Below are 18,425 nucleotides of genomic sequence, written 5' to 3' on the forward strand. Positions count from 1 at the left end.
TGTTAACATGACAACACTAGTATGAAGGGCATTGCCCGAAAATTTGGAAAATAAATCTACTTTACGGCATTACTCGTGCGTGTTGCTTTTCAATTCCAAATGCCGACGCAGTTTGTTACCTCTCTCCCTATACAGGGTGTCCCAGAAAAGGCAGGCCCCAAAGAATGTGGTGATATTTAAAACGAGTTTTCAACAGTCATTCAGTGAGTTCATACGTGAAAGCCATTAACTATAATTGCAAAACCAGAGCTCATTTTGATGAAACAGTTTTGAAGATACGATTCTCGGATGTAAAAGTGGTTGAAGGATCGATTTTGCAACTTTCTATTGACTTCGAGTCGCGCCTTATTGCACGAATACATCACTTAACGCGGCTGTGTACTTCAGACGTTGTTTCTTTCGAGGAATTGAGCTTTTATGATATGTATACTTTGTTTTTATTAATACAAGCAAAGAAAATCCAGATTTGTAAACCCTAACTTCATTTTTTGATGGTCTTTATTTAACTATTTCACTCGTGTTCTCAATTTAAAAGAAAAGACAATTTTTTGTTGAATCAGCGGGGTAAACATGCGCAAGAACGCACGCATCGCGTTGCGTATTGCACAATTTGTTAACGCGACGCTTCTCTGCAAGCGCGGCGCAAGGCTATATGGAAGCACTGATCTCACAAGAACCTTGTGGTCGAATAGACCCGTTTTAGTTGATAAATGTGTGCTTTTTTCAAGTTCTTTCGTCCGATTTAAATATCAAGTTATAAATGGATTTCGGCCAAACTTCTCAAGGGGCTCTGGATATACTCCATGTTTACGTAATGTGAGGGAGAACAACGAGAGTTATCGCATTCTCCTATGAGCTTCGACCAAAGTGCAAAATGTGACCACTTTTAACGGCGATTATTTCTATGTTCACTTTCTCGGTGAAATGACGATTTAGGTACACAATAACTCAATAAATACAGCAGCTATAGACGAATCCAATTTCACGCATTCCTACACCTCAATGGCAGCCATAGTTGGGTCCCCTTCGGCTCCATCTCACCTAAAATGTGAAATGATGCGGCCTTGAAGGGTATTTTAAACTGCGTGTTACACGTAGATAAAAGAATGATGACAGTTTACAACACAAAAGTATCTAACATCGAATTTTAAGCGGCTTTAATCCACCCAATTGGGTAGTCTCAACACCAGTTTGGTGCTGCGGGTACCCAGTAATGGCCGACCAAATCCTGACCATGACTTGGCTCGTTGGATTCGTCTGTAGGTAAGCAATATTAGGCTTATCGTAAAAAGCAAGATCAACTCAAGAAACGGTTTCTCATTTTTTTAAGTTCATTTTAATGCCTTATATGGTCAATATCTCAAACAATAAGGCCGATATCAGAGAAATTAAAAAAAAACGTTTTCGGAATGGAGCCTCAATATTCAGACAAAATGAAAACAAAAATGTTTGGAAAGAGTGTTTTTTTGTTTGTTTTTTCTTGTTATGATGTACCCAAAAAATTGCCAAAAATTCACTTTTTTATGACTTTTCTTAATAATTGTTATTTTTACACCAAATCTATTTTATATTAAGATTTCTTAATGTCTTGCCTTTAAAAATGTATACTTTTATATGTCTTGCGTGAATAGTTACAAAGTTATGGCACTTTTACTACATGTATGTCTGAGAGTACACAGCTGCCTTAATGGAGAGTTTTTGGCGGTTAAAGAAGTCCATCTAAGGCTCACTTTGTGTAATTTTTCGCAAAAATCAAACCCGTTTTGTATAAAGTGAGACATGTCTAGGAGCATTTTTATGAAAAATAAACACGTTGTATGTAGTGTTAATCGCAAGCAACGCCTCCTGTGTTTTAACTTAAAAGTACTGAAATAAACGTGGTGATGTGTTAAAAAGTGTTATCCTGGAAAATTAACAGTGTAGACAAATCGAATCACTGATGGACTCATCGAGCCTGCGCCACTCGCAACCTAAATAATTGGGTTACAACTATTTTTACATCGATGGCATATCTTTGAAAAACTGTTTTATCAAATGAACTCCACAGCCAAAAGATCTGATATTATAATATTATATAATACTGGAAACACATTTTAAGATAATATCACATTTATCAGGGCAAGCATTTTGAGACACACTGTGGACAGTGGAGCTGTGTTGTACTGTAGGAACGAGTAATATACATTCAATCGGCTGATTATGAAGGTGGCAGCAGTGATATGACCGGCGGTGGCACAGACATTAACCTCAGTCAAATGCATTCTTAAATCAAAGATCTTCTATCGTCTTGCATTACCGGGCCATAATTACACATTTTAGGTGTAATTGCATATCTTGCGCGATTCACCGAGCGCGGGTAGCGACCATTGCATTATAATTCGTTACGATGTCCGCATAATGCCGAATAGCATTTTACTATAAACCTCCCAATTGTGATCATACCAACAGAACGCATTTATTTTATCGTGGGCGGTATTAACCTGATTAATTATAAGACCTGAGGGCAGAATTAGTGTACTATAAAGTAAACGTCACCGAGCTACATTGACCCATAAAGACAGGATTATTACTCTCTAAATGTTGATTTCATTCTTGTTTGAGTATGCTAAATGAAGACTACGATGCTTGTATGATGAAATGAGCCCATCAAAAGGTTTATTAGAGATTCATTTAATTAATTGGCACATCCCGAACAAAATATTAACAGAAATGATTTGAAACCTATGAAACTCATATAAATGGTATGCCTCCAGATTAGTTATACATTTAACTCTGGCGATCTTTTGATGTGCAGGTTTATTTGGTCGTTTTGACTCCGGGTCTATTTTGTCAGGGTTTAGGAGACGATTTTCTAAAGATTTGTATCATTCAAGATGTCAGACAGATTGTGGTAATTACCGGTTATCTTGATTTATAGAATGCTATCAGCAAGCCGTCATGTTCTCTTCTATTGCATTGTTTTCAACAATAAGAAAATAGCAATACGTCATTGGGCGGGAAAAACCTCATATGTACTTTTGGCCCTTGAACATGGATAAAGCCTTGTAGGTGTATACTTTATATTTAAGAGGTTGCTTCATCCATGTTCAAGGGCAAAAAGTACATAATTATGAAGCTTTTTCCCGCCATTATTTCTTAGGAATCGTATCCGTGGATTAAATAGACAAGAATATTCAAAACAATGCAAACTAAAAATTATACTGAAAAAGAGACAGAGATGGTCACTATGTTAATAATGAAGAATTTAGGTTGTTTGTCTAATAAACGCATGGAAAGTTGAGTACGTAACTCGTGATTTCCGCATACATACATACAACAATTTCTTATATAAGGCGCAATATCCAGTTTGATCAAGGCGCCATAATACAAACACTGACTAAAAGTATTGCTACATCACTTAAAAAGAAGAATTCGACAAACTGTAAATTAAATATTCATCCAATATCCTGTCGAATTCACAGTGCGTACTAGATGGAAATGCTCTTTGCGTGAAATAAGTAAGATTAGGCTAATCAATGGAATGGAAGGTGTCCACTGTGTTGACATCATGCACGTATTTTAGTGCTTACAATGGTAGAAAAACACAAATCCGTTGGAATGCAGAGACGAAGACATTTTAGTCAACAAAATGTCCATATGCCTTAACAATGGTCGCCAGATGGTTTCATTGGTTTTTGCAAGGTATTAGAAAAATGGCAGTGGGCTGGGAGAATGATTATGGATATGCCGTGTGGCAGAAATTAACAGCCTTAGAAGACAAAGGTTCTTCAAGATTTGACAGACCGAGAAGAAAGAAAGGTCACGTGGCTACCCGAAATTAACCGGATGACCTTGAATTACACCAAAAACATTGTCTTGTGTGTTCATTACGTGTTTACTGTCATTATGTCTTTTTATGAAGTAAGCCCATATTAACCATAATATTGCAACAGAAATGCAACAGAGTCCATCAACTCTTGCAAATCTTTGGGCATCTTTGACTTTTAGATACTAGCAAAAACCAAATAAATCATATGGCGTCCATTTTAAACGCATTTTGTAGATTCCACGTTTTTCGTCTCTGCGCCCAAACTGATTTCCATTATTCCACCATTGTAAGCACTGAAATACACGCATAATGTCAACACAGGTGACACATTACATCCCATCGATTAGCCTAATCTTACTTATTTCATGTAATGAACATTGCCATCTAGTACGTGATACAAAATCATTGGGATATTGGATAAATGTTCAACTGACAGTTTGCCAAGTCTTCGAAGCAGCGACAATGACAAGAACAGCTTTACACCGTCAAATATTTGACAATGTCGCCCTCTATAGTTAGTAAACTACAACATTGCCAGTTTATAGTCAGTGATTCGTCAGTATGATGCGACGATTATTATGTGAGACAACGCTACCAAATGAGGTGAATGTCGGAAAGTGTTACTGTGCAAAAGAGGTCGAAATATGTATGTGTGTAAAATATTGAAATTTTTCTCTTCTTCTAACCACATTACTTTGTAACTGTAAGCTTCTTACAAATATGACTGTACTGTGTTTTTCTTATGATATGGATATAACTGAAATATCAAAAGATCATTTCTGAATTTCCGACACCAGTCTCTTTTATCCGCGTTGACTCACATATTGGCCACATTGAATCATTTTTATATACGGTATAAGATCTGAAGAATTCATTTGATGACCTGTAAATTATAAATGTGTCTATTGGATTAATGCTAGTTTAATACATACCTGTTGAAAATGATTGAATTCTTTTTGTGGTTTTATAGTTTGCTAGTGTAAATTGTGCCATCTCTTGTGAAACTTTTTCTATGCCTTCTATTGATTCTAAGTCGTGGGCCCAATAATAGTCCACATCATCCACTGTATAACCATCTGAAAAAAAAAATAGACACATTAACATTAACATTAACATTACGATGTTAATATCGTAACCTTGATAAGAAAAACAATCATCAATCATATCTACAGGGTGTCCTAATACAAATTACCGACAATATAAGTTTGTCATTACAAGTATATGTACTGAAATCACAACATTTGATACGGAAATGTACATTTAGTACAATATGTACTATCAGTACAGATTGCGTTCAAATCAGTTCAGTGGTTACAGAGAAACAAATTACTATGTAACACATGTCACAACGCAGTTCATTCCAAGTTCTTTCATGAGCTTCTTCATACGCGCTCATTCTTGATTCTCTGCAACTTTTTAGTCGTTTCTTGTGATCATCCATCTTGGCATTCTGTCATTGATTGCCGACTTATTCCCAGAGCTCTAACATAATATCGGTAAACATATTCAATGAACTGCTTCTTTGGAGAACGTTGAATATCAAGCGTTTTCCTTGTGTTTTAGTCTACTAATCCTCCCTCCAAAATGACGATTAGCATTGTATAGAAAGCACGGATTAAATAGTGTTATATTCGACTCATGGTCGCGAGGTTTTGTGTTCGAACCGCGTTAGGGCCAACGTGTTGCATCATTGGACAAGACACTTTATGTCGCTTATCTCACTCCACCCAAGTATAAAATGGGCAGTTGTACGATGGTAAGTCATACATTGACATACCGGCGCTGTTATTATTGACTACCAAATTGCGTGATTAAAGTTGTGTTCACACAGTCGGATTTAAGTCACTTAATACCGGTAATAAGTCACTAATACCGGTTATAAGTCGCTTATTACTGGTAATAACTCACTTATATCCGACTGTGTGAACACGACTATATTCGTTTAATTGCGGATCTAAGGCGCTAAATAAATGAAGTGGTATTGTATTCAATCTAAATAAATAAATACATTTTGGATTTATAAATCTATGAATGCAGACATACATATCTATGAATGCAGACATACATAGGTGATGAATGCAACCTGCTTGTAGTGCAGGGCGATATAGTCAAAATTGCTATGGTAGTTAATACGATTTATTACGTCACTTCTACAGCGAATAGAATTACGATCCCTGTTTGACAGTTTGACAGTGTAACGGCTAGTGCAGGTCAATACATTCAAAAACAGTGTAAACCCATTGCTATTGTAATTAATCCTGTTACATCACCACTTCTGCAGCGAATAGAATTGTTGTACAGCCCTAGTTTGCTCTTTGTTTGCTTCAGCTGAGTTTTTTTATTGGTGGCTTACAAAGGCATGGTATTTTTCTAGTATTATCAGCCAATGAGCAACAATGGAGCGAGAGAACATTCCTAAACCATATGACTTGAGGATGATCGCCACTTGAGATGATCTTGGTATTTTTTCTACAATAAATATTTTATTACTTTTGTGGTCCGGGTACGCGCAGGTGATCGGCGATCGCGTAGAACATTAGAAGTGGTGAAGTCTCCTCCCCTTCTACGTGCCGACGACCAATGGGTCAACCGTCTAGTTGTCAAGACCGCTTATCAGCCAATCAGCGTGATTGTGTTTACGCTCGTGTACGCTCGGCGCCCAGCACAGACCACGGAAGTAATAAAACATTTACTGTAGCTATAATTATAAAAAAAGAGACACATCGCTAGGAGAACATTAGTAATAGTTTGATACCAATATTTGATTTAGTTTTCGTTTGGATCTTGCAATGTGTAATTGTATTGAATGTACTTTGCAGCTTACATAAGACCTAATTACATTGGGGTTTTTTGACAATGTAGTACCGAAATAAATGAAGACTTTCTTTTGATTACAATACAGTTCTTGTAAAGTATTTCCTTTCAATTATGCGCAAATCAGTGTTAACAATAAAGTTGTGTAGTATTGTCAAAATGTCATCTATAGAAGTTGTGAATGTTATGAAGCAACCAGTCATGATTGAACATGTTATTTCGACTCATGCATTTTATCATGTTAAAGCATTTCTTACCACGTAATCGAGAATTGAAATGCGCGACTCCGCATTTTCGATCCCCATGAAAGTAAAACATCATTGTATTGGATAATATTCGGAACAAGAAGATAACGTTGAATTATACATTTTCACACTTAACGCACACTTTTTAAAGTATCACTATGAGATAGGAGCGTCTTCATAATTGAATTACAAATAACTTTCAATTAACACAATTTGGCCAATTAGGCCTAAGGTTGTAGCTTTGAATGCCGAAAAGTATGAATAATTCTAAATTAGCGCTCCTTATTGATTTTGATTGTAATTGTTAAGGTTTATCTTTTTTCTGAGATCCAGGTACGTGAATTGGCACATCTTGGTACAATCAAATAGAGGCATGATGTTGTTTTAAAATATATCTTCTTCACCTTACATTATTATAAAAATTGCTACCTTTAACTTTCTTCCATATTCGGTATAAACCTTCAATAAAATACGGTACAAACCTTTAACATCCGACAACGTATTATTATATCATGTAGGTATCATTCTAGGTTCAATTAACCTAGTCCTTTAGCAGTTTAATCAGATTAGTTGTTTTTGTTTAAAGAAAAGCTGTTATCAGCCACCGAGTTACGATTCCCATAGAGCACCGTGATCATAAATATCCGCATTTTAATGTGAAGAGTTTTGTTACATTGGCAACTTTACATGATTGGTTAAAAGTAGCAAGATTAATGATAGCCAAAGATAAAAACGGGCGGAACATGTATTTTCATCTACCAATTCCTAACATGGAATAAAGTAGACATGGCGTCGACTCGCCTGCCTGTCGGTTTGCTTATTATTTTGGTCAATTTACATGTCTACCATCAAAAAAAACTTGCTAAATAATGGATATCAGATATGTGTTACCTCGTCATCTCAGGGTACTCTACGTCTGGCTAGTTTTGAATTACCAGGTCAAAACGATCAGATTTTGTCAAAATCCAAAACACCACAAGAACAGTGTGCGTAGATTACGAATTGAGCACGTCGGGCATCGTATCTTTAATAGTGGTCACATTTAGAGCACGATTTGTTTTAAATATGTGCCCAGGTCTTGTCGCTTTCTTTAACAATTCTTTCTTATCATGACAGTGATCGTAATAAATTATTTGTTTTATGTTTTAACTTAAATTTTTCTTCTTTTCTTTGCTTATAACTAAATGCCTCTCTCGCTTTATTAATTTCGCAACCATACCCACACATAACCCACTCTCACCACACCAACATGTTAAATGAACAAGGTGTTACGTTTACCGATTACAACATACCCACATGATATCACAATATCCATTATGAATTTAGTATACTCTTATAGCTTTTAATTAAAGATTATGTGATGGCAGTGTTTATAAACAAAGGGAAGTGACTCGTCTATTGATTATACTACCAAGAACAGCGTATACAACAACTTCACTTTTCAATAGCATTTTGGCCCTTTATCTGATACGGCGCGAATTTTAAAAGCACGGGTTTTCAACAAAAATGGCGTGTGAATACTGCCGGGTATACTTGAATAAGTGTGTGAAATTTGAGAAAAAGCAACCTGTACCTGTCTCTATAACCCGTCTCTCAGTCTGTATGCGACTGAATGCATGCTCATATTAAGTCTATATGAGACTGAATATACGGCAGTAATATAAATAGCGCCCTCTGTTTTACATTAAGGTTGCTGTAGGCAATGTTACATTAAAATTACTGTTGGTTAGTGTTACATTAAGGTTAGAGTTAGTGGGTTAAGGTTAGGGTTAGTGGCTTACGATTAGTTTGTTAGGGTTTAGGGTTAATGGGTTAGGGTTAGGGGTTAGGGTTTGTGGGTTAGGGTGAGGGCCCCAGTATCAACAAAAACATCAAGGCCGCAGGGCCGAGGGTTAGGGTTAGAGTAACCTTAAGGGTGATGGGCTGTCTCTCCTACTGTCCATACTTAGAGACAGCCCGTCACCCATTTCATACTTTTTTTACTTTTTACCCCATAATTTCCCTCATTATTAAGGTCCTGTCCTCTATCGGGGGCTAATTTGAGCTTGTTTGCTATTGTTTTTGGAGAACGTTGTTTCTTTGTAAGCCTGTATTATTATTATCTTTGAGCTAAAAAATCAGAGCTACTTAGGTCCGCTACTCCTTCCTCCTTCCTTCTTACTCCTTCCTTCCGGTACCCATTTACAACTGGGTGAAGTGAAGTAAACAGGATTAAGGGCTTTGCCTAAGAACAAAACAGGTTGGCTGTGATGTGACTCGAACCCTCAGCCTTGTGATCATGAATCCGATAACTTAACCACTAGGCGGCTGAAAGATAGCTTTGTGTCAGAATAGTAGGATTTGTTTTTCAGACATGAACTAAAAAAATAAACAAGTATTTCCAATTGGAATATGCTTTAAATGTTACTTACAACTTTCTATTTCTAATGTGCATGTTTGTGTGTCCATAGGATAATGTCTTAAATCCATCATGCAGGAAGCCACTGTGGTAATTCTGAAAAATAAAAATAAAAACATTTTTGAACGGTGATAATATATATATATATATATATATTTACAGAGTCGTAGATAATAAGTAAAAACAGTACCAGTTTGTTGTAAAAAACACACAATGGTTTAATATAAACACACGACGTTTCGGACCAATGGTCCTTTATCAAGTGATGCCAAATATTTGAAACGAAACAAAACAAAACAATATATCGCGTACGTTGTTAAGCAGACCAAATAAACGCGGATGCGTGTACGCGCGCGGACAAAAAAACTAACGCGCGTGAGCGAAAGACGCAAAAGTTAAATCAACACGCGGGAGATAAGTTTGCTGTGATAGATGCTGAGTTAAATAAAAAAATATATAATGCTGAAAAGATAAATTATAAATTAAACATTTCAAATTTGGTATTAAGTCCTTGTGGCTTAGGTATAAATTACTAAACGTTTTGAGAGGGTTATATTTTTGTTTTTCAGTTGATTTCAAACAACAGTTCTAAAAATAAAGGACTACAACAGGACTTAGTCGAGCAGCTGGGACATTTACTGCCTGAGCAAAACATGAAAGAAACAATACAATACATTCAGCAAAAAACATGAGCAACAACAAAGGCTTCACTGCATAGTAAAGATGTCATCTCCATCATCATTGAAGACTTAAGAATATCTGACAAGTTTGCTGAAGCAGGTGCCTTGTGCGTATTGTAATTGACAGTCTTATTCACGCTGTCCATGAAGAGATCCCAGACTGACGTCAAATTAGTATAACACCTAGTATAAACTAGGACTAACGGTAGTGCTTTAATGAATACCGGCCATTATACGGTGATACCTGCTTGACTCAAGCATTCCACTCAAGGAATATCTTTGACGACCTTTTGAAAAGCCGTGCCTTACACTGAATGACGCTTTACTCTAAAAAAAAGAACATAATTATTGTAGCTCGAAAAAGTGTTAAAATCAACACTCGCCTCGTATATTGAAGCCGAATATATATAAACATTTCTCAACCTGTTGAAATGCAATTCCAAAATTTGAGTCGATTCAAACATGTACACGAAGATAATCTTTATTAATACTCCTCTATAGGAGCCTCTTTTTTCTAAATACTCCTGCATTCTTTGGACATTCCAAACGATCTCAATGAATATTCCTTAACTCCTTTTAGGTAGAAATTCGATACACAACTACGTCCGAGTGAATGGTAGAATAAAGAAAACCTCAACGGTTTCTAAAAAAAAAAGATGCCATGAAATTGCTTTCTGGTCACACAGAAAGGTTAGATTAAAACTTCAATTACAACTCATGACTTTTTAAGTGTGTAATTTGGTACCTTTAATTGCCTGGGGTATGGGGAAGCATGGTACTTCGCTTATGGGCCTCTTATTTGTTTGTCTCCCACAAAATAGGCTGGGACTGCTCAAGCACGTTTGTTCTCAGATCTGGAATCAGCCAAGTGTATTTTGCTCAATAGAGTCGGAATATTCCATGGGCCTAGCATTGGGTAGCGCGTAATGTAATGTTTACCGATCTGTTGTCCCAGAAATTTTGACGTCACCTGTCGTGGTTTAAATACTAGTATATATATATATATATACAGCTATATATTCATCTGTTTGAAGTAGTTGGGTGATTTCTTCCAATATTAAATGGAGTGAACATGGTAAAAATGGGGTTAATCAGGAAGAAAGCCAGAAATATGGGCATCGATTTATCCTTAAACCATGTTTAACACCTACAAGAGTTTTCCGTTATAAGAACTGAAGCAGTAATACTCAACGCTTAATTCAATGTAATAATGATATTGCAGTCGCAGGTCTTTTTTTTAAAAGATTTCAAATATAGACCGGAGGAATATAGTTCCCGCAAGCAATTTTGCAATTTAAAAAAATGTAATTCACCATATGTTTATTGTTTATTATTATGAAATAGCACTTTTAGTTACGTGACGTACCAATCAATTTCTGGCAAAATAAGTAAACTAAAACAGCCCGATAATAGACTTATGTTGTCAAAGTGTCTAACCGCCTCACACGATGGGGGTATGGACACATAATACAGAATAATGTACAAGGACCCATAAGCATTTTTACAATTTTGAAAAAAGTTGTATTTCACTATTTGATATATATTGCTATTAAATGGTGCCTTTAGTTGCATATCCAGCATCAGACTAATTGGTAGCCACTGGTTTCAACTGACTATATTAGAATTAACTTCATTCCCTCTTCCCAAATGAAACATTGGACCCACATGTTTTGACTGATGTTTATAGTTTGAACAACTTATTCCAATTACATTTGATACATTTGAATCAGTAGTTTTGGGGTTTGACAAAATTATCAAATAGGCAGAAACATATGAGCAAAAACTTTTACATGTATTTAGGATTTCGTAACAGTTTGTGACTGGTAACTGTTCCACAATATTAACTGTTCAAAATTGTGACAAAAACACACTGCTAAACATGCGTAATGCCTTATTTTAAGGTAGAACAGTGTCAATTATTATTCGCGATGACCGTGTCGTATATAACCACCTTACTTTAAAAGCTATATTTCAAATAATGTATGCTTTGATACTGTTGTTGGTTTTTTGTTATTTAAAAAATGCTTTCTGACTTATGTTCTTTTCGTTCCTTTTTGTTGACTATTCACAGTGTGTTGCACAATATTATACATCACTATTACAATTTGTGCCATCCATTTGCCGTTTCTTAGTTAATACTGGCACTGGCAATCTATTCTATATAGGACACAAATTGAAGTCACTCATTGAAATAAAGTACTCTTCGCTTTTTGAGAAGGCGGAACTGATATGCCAAATTCTGTTTATTGCGACTTTTTGCTCTCGTCCATGCGTACTTTTGCTAGGATGCCTGTGGAAATCAATCGAGGGTATTATTAATGAAGAAGTGTGAGTTCTGTCAAGTCACGTGCATTGTATGTTGCAAGAGGAGCTCAATTGCATATCCTTCCCCTTTTGCGTTTGGTTGAACTTGCGGATATAGGATAATGAATTGGGTTTGCTATTCACTGCTTGGTTCAACAGAAAATCATAATGACTCGTCCTCGGTTTCATTTCCTTACGTTTTATAGCAGCACCTGCGCGCACACAACTGTACCTTTGTACAGTAGTTGGTGCGGAAGCACAGCCCGACACCTTTACCAAACCAGAAATGAGAAGGCGGGAAAAGCCAATTTTTTTAGCGGGAAAACAGTGTCGCTTCTGTTATCGTCAATTGGTATGGAAAACTCTCCTTTAAGTGACCAAAACGTTCCGAGTGAAAAATAAATGAGGAAGCGTGCCAAAACTTGCTTGCTTTCGTGAGATGAATGATTATCTGGTTCATTATACCATCTACATTTAATGATTGCAGGAGTCCATACAATTTATTTTCTTCTAGGCGCGTTCATATCGTTGAAAGGATCTAGCCAGAAGTAAGCAGTTCTTGTATGTGCTAATTTAGTTATGCTTAAAATGATCTCAAACTGAATGAGGCCATTTTGGCATGCATATGCGGTTTACGTGGAGGGGTATTTTTTGAATACCTGTACTAACTAATAAGAATTTCCTCCGTTCTAAGCCGTTAATGTAATTAATTTGTTGTTGACGTAAACATAGTACGTGGGGGAGTATAATGTCATCATATTTGTCCAAAATGGCGAAGAACTGCGATTTATTAAGTGCACTAAACCAAACCTACAAGGTCTTGGTGCACTATCTAATATTGCTAATGACCACGATAGTTCAAATCATTCCATTATCGATGCGTCATGAAAAATATAACTGAGTATTATGCAAAATAGAAGCGATAAATCTGGTTTCTCGTCGATAAATCAGGTTTCTCTATCGAATCGAGAAATAAGGTTTATCGACTAGAAAAAAAACAACTTGATTTCTCGGCCGCGAAACCAGGTTTTTCGAAATTATGTTTTTGAATTTTGATAAACCTGGTCTCTAGATTTAATAAACATGGTTTTGCGATAAACATCTTAGTTTATCTGTGAAAAACCGTGGTTTTTCTATCAGAAAAATCGACCCCCCCTGCCAAAAATTGGTTCTAATTCAAATGCTTGAAAGGCAACAGACATTGACTAGAAACTCTTTAATTATAAAATAATAAAGTTTTAATGAGCAATGTTGTCCCATGGCTTGGATAAAACACAACGGTATTACACCCTAAATCATACTTTGCTATTTTATACTGACAATGTGTGCATAATAATGTGAAGGAGAAAAAAAAGAAAAATGAAAAAAAAAATGAAAGACAAAATCTTAGAATTGGTTACGAAAATAATTGAAATTGACAATTTAATCTTTATCAACATAGGATGGCTTCAATTATTGCATTGTAAGTTTTCTGCTTCATTTAAATAGCAAGTTCAACGACACATTAAATACGACCTAGTAACATAGAAACGCATAAAACGTGAAAGTTGTACATTTAGGGGAAATGAATTTATAGATCATCAGTAAAGATATCATTTCCTACTAAAACAAAGGGAAGACAAATTTGACAAGGAATATCGTATTTCATAACTGAATTCGAGCAGGTTAGTGGCAGTATGATTTGAATCGGCAGTGTCGCTGCTTACGTTCCTTATGGGCTGTACGTTCAAAAACTCCAGTTAACACAAGAAACACAAGTGGATTTTGCCCAAAAACGTGAACATAAGATAGTGTGATATAACAATGTGTATAATTGTAAAAAGACAACGGCAATTCTGTTAATTCTTTGTAAATTTGAAGATTAAGTATAATAGCAAGCGATTTTATGACAACCCATAAAGACTTCAAGGATATTAAACTACGATTAACTTAAAATGTTTAACAATATAGGGGTATTTTCATCAATTACATTTTCTGTTTATAATTATCATTTTCCAGAGAACATCATGACTTGAAACGCTGTCGTAAACAATTTGAATAATAATGACTCAATCACGGGAAATAGCTTAGTATATAATCTCCTTGTTTCTGATGTAGATTATATCTTGGGACTGAAATGACATAAAAGCTAGCTACAGTGACAGGTGCGTTTTCGCTGAACATTAAATTAACTTCCGGAGTATATATAAACATTTAGGTATAAAGGATAGGCTTCCTTAATTCTGACTAAGCGAAGCAATGGTCTTGGACTTATCTCTGTTCCCATGTAAGCGACAATGTTGAGTCAAAAACACAACTCATATGCAGAAGAAGAAGACACTGCAATATGTACGAGTTAATATCAGTTGTATCAAATGCTCAACTTATAGCTGGAGAATATATGTCATATTAATTAGTTATGTATTAATTAGCATTTTGAACCAACATTGATAATTTTGTTTGAAATTCCACATTTTTGGATCCGTTACCATTTTAGTAACTCATGTGGGCGATATCATTGTAGCATGTTTTGTCGGAAAACTAACCCATATAAAAACCGCTTCTTACATATCCTGCTTTAAGTGAAGTTTTCAATTAATTTGTCACATTTTCTACTCACTAAGTCAATTTTTAACTATTCTAATAAAGTTGACTTCGTTTGTAACACGTCTAATGAAGGGGAGTTAGAACCCTTTTTACTATAACACGGCTGCTGGCTATTATCTTGGTACAAATAGATAGCTTTTGTCTTTTCGTTCCATTGATGACCAAAGCCTTAACAATCGTTGATTTCCAGTCAAAATTGGCAAAATGTTGGATTTCAGCTAAAAATATATGTACCTGGGACATCTCCCCCCCCCCCCACGCAGTTGAATGGCTTATTTTACCACTGGGCAAGGTGGCAAGGTCCACATTTGTTTACTATAATGAGCAAACAATTACATAGAGTCGTTTGGTGGCAAATAATTACATGGAGCCGTTTGGTGGCAAACAATTACATAGAGTCGTTTGGTGGCAAACAATTACATAGAGCCGTTTGGTGGCAGACAATTACATAGAGTCGTTTGGTGGCAGACAATTACATAGAGCTGTTTGGTGGTACGCAATTACATGGAGCTGTTTGGTGGCAAACAATTACATAGAGTCGTTTGGTGGCAAACAATTACATAGAGCCGTTTGGTGGCAAACAATTACATAGAGTCGTTTGGTGGCAAACAATTACATAGAGCCGTTTGGTGGCAGACAATTACATAGAGCTGTTTGGTGGTACACAATTACATGGAGCTGTTTGGTGGTACACAATTACATGGAGCTGTTTGGTGGTACACAATTATATAGAGCCGTTTGGTGGCAGACAATTACATAGAGCTGTTTGGTGGTACACAATTACATGGAGCTGTTTGGTGGCAAACAATTACATAGAGTCGCTTGGTGGCAAACAATTACATAGAGTCGTTTTGTGGCAAACAATTACATAGAGCCGTTTGGTGGCTACCAATTACATAGAACCGTTTGGTGGTAAACAATTACATAGAGTCCTTTGGTGGCAAACAATTACATAGAGTCGTTTTGTGGCAAACAATTACATAGAGCCGTTTGGTGGCTAACAATTACATAGAACCGTTTCTCGGTTAGTTTGAGCGTTAGATAAACCCGGGAGGGGTTGCATAATATACCTCTCCTCTCCAACTTAACGTTTGTATAATTCAACAATTCAATGTCTGTTACAGTAATTAATTCCAAGTTTCCTTTCGAAACATCAGTAATCATTATGAATGTTCTCATCTAAACATATAGTTATAGTAGGGGCTTATACGTAATAATATATCATTGAATCTAATTCATGTCAATGATGAATTTTCACATGGGAAAACGATTAGTAGCCTATCATTCCATTCAAGTTGCTCGTAATACAATTACGGTTACATTTGTATCCAAAAGACACGTAAACACATTGAAAGGCAAACTTTAATTAAACAGACTGCGCAGGGTGCTTTTAAAAAATTAATAACGCGTTCAAATGGGAAGCTTGCCCATACAGAATGTTTCTTAAACTCAACGTACATGGTATGGATGTCCACGCGGGCGTACAGGCAAATCAATTAGCTCTCTTGCGCGGTACTCAGACCAGTCTCTCCATGGGTCAGTCAAGTACGATCTTAAAATAAACAGCTCTATTATTTCTAAATATAGGACTATGTTAAAATTAAAACGACAATTGATTTTTGAGTGGTGAACATGTCAGGTCTCAATCTCAATGAGATCACTCGATAATTGATTGTTAACTAGACAATGGCTCCAATAGTATAAAGTTCAAGACATACATGTAATTCATGGGAATTACACTGCTGTAGCCATGGGAGTGAACAATTCTGTGGTCAAAATTCAAAGGAGCAATTGGATATTTTTATGTGCCATGAAGAGGTAAATGTGAGCACAGATAGGTGATTTGATCATAACAGAAAATTTCACTGGGTGTTTTAATTTACATAAAATATTTTACAAAGATTTATTTACAGAAAGCATGTTTTTTTCGGTGACCTGAAGCAATTATCACAACTTCAATATCAATGTGAGTGTCTGAATAATGAAAGTTCATTGTCTTGCTATAAATAAGAGTAGAGGTTACTTCGCGGATATACAAAGACTTGTAGTAGTATTTTGAGCGTTTCAATATTATACCAAAATCCCTGAAAATCCCACATTCGTCGACAAGGATATATATTGATTGTTATTCCTGATGAAGGATATCTTTACTGTTATTTTAGTTTATTAAAGTCATTTATAACAGCATACATACACGTCAACACAGCAAAGAAATACTGCAGGAAAACTAAGCGCTTTTCAATGTGACAAACGGTACACCAAAACGAAAATACGTGTTATTTCATCGGTTGCTTTGGTTCACACCATGCGTATATTTAGTTGGGTGTTAACGATAACGAGTAATTATGTACATTAACGTCAAACTATAGCGGCAATAGGAACATACTAATCACAACAGCATTGTGACTCAATATAACAGATTTTTTGAAGGAGTTGTAATTATAGAGAAGAAACCAGTCTGTGTTATTACATTTGATGTTCTTTTATCGAATTTTGGCAATTTTATTTATGAAATTCTAGAATACTCGGTACTATTAACTTTGTATTATTTATGTTATTTTGCTACTATTTTTTGTATCTTGTGTAATTTGATCAAATAGGCCACAATCCCAAGTAACTTCTTTTATTTATTTAATTATTTGATTATTTCACTAAACGTCTTTTATTTGTCTGCTTCATTTTGTGTTTAGTATTTAAGATTGCCCTAATTTAGAATTTCTATATCTGGAAAATGAGCTTTGTGTTTTACAGTATAGTCAAGTAAGAAAAGACATGATGGAGAAGGCGAATGTAGGATGCTCTTGTTTATAATTTCACTTGTTGGCCCTTATTTATTTAAAATAGTTTTTAAAGATGTTTTTTATTCATGTCCGTGACTGAAACTATTAGCACCACTTTCATATCAGCATGAGAGTCTGAAAAATTAGAGAAGGTATATTCTCATTTTGTCTTGCTATAAATGGGCGTAAAGGTTACATCGCGGATATACACAAACTTATGATGGTGTTTTGAGCGTTTCAATATTATACCAAAATCCTTGGAAATCCCATATTCGTCGATATTGATTGTTATACCTGATGAAGGATATCTCGGGTGTTTCAGTTTATTAAAGTAATATATAACAATATTCACATAAACATGGCAAAGAAATATTGTGAAAGTCATTACATTCAAAAAAAAAACGAACGAAAAACTAAGCGTTTTCCAATGTGACAAGCGATGCACTAAAAATCGAAAATACGTGTTATTTCATCGGTTGCTTTGTTTCACAGTTAAGTGTTAACGATAACGAGTAATTATGTACATTAACGTCAAACTATATCGGCAATAGGAACATACTAATCACAACAGCATTATGACTCAATATAACAGATTCCTTGAAGGAGTTGTGAATATAGAGAAGAAACCTAGTCTACATTATGTTATTACATTTGATGTTCTTTTTATACCGAACATTCTAGAATACTCACGATATTAATAACTATTTTTATTATTCATGCTATTTTGCTACTATGTTTTGTATCTTGCGTAATTTGATCAAGTAGGCCAGAATCCCAAGTAACTTCTTTTTTATTTATTAAATTAGATTA

General features: G+C 35.5%; 1 protein-coding gene across 3 annotated transcripts in view; it reads right to left on the bottom strand.

The window, feature by feature from the left end:
- LOC140160967 (gamma-aminobutyric acid receptor subunit beta-2-like) overlaps positions 1–18,425 on the bottom strand; it is a 77,878-nt gene that overhangs the window by 10,925 nt on the left and 48,528 nt on the right. For all 3 annotated transcript variants that reach the window (XM_072184322.1, XM_072184320.1, XM_072184321.1), the window contains exons 5-6: positions 9,279–9,361; positions 4,741–4,884 (exon numbers count right to left, since the gene is read on the bottom strand). In XM_072184322.1, coding sequence (XP_072040423.1) covers positions 4,741–4,884; positions 9,279–9,361 — 227 coding nt within the window. The remainder of the gene's footprint in view (positions 1–4,740; positions 4,885–9,278; positions 9,362–18,425) is intronic.

The sequence above is a fragment of the Amphiura filiformis genome, chromosome 9, assembly GCF_039555335.1.
Source record: "Amphiura filiformis chromosome 9, Afil_fr2py, whole genome shotgun sequence".
NCBI classification, from domain to species: Eukaryota; Metazoa; Echinodermata; class Ophiuroidea; order Amphilepidida; family Amphiuridae; genus Amphiura; species Amphiura filiformis.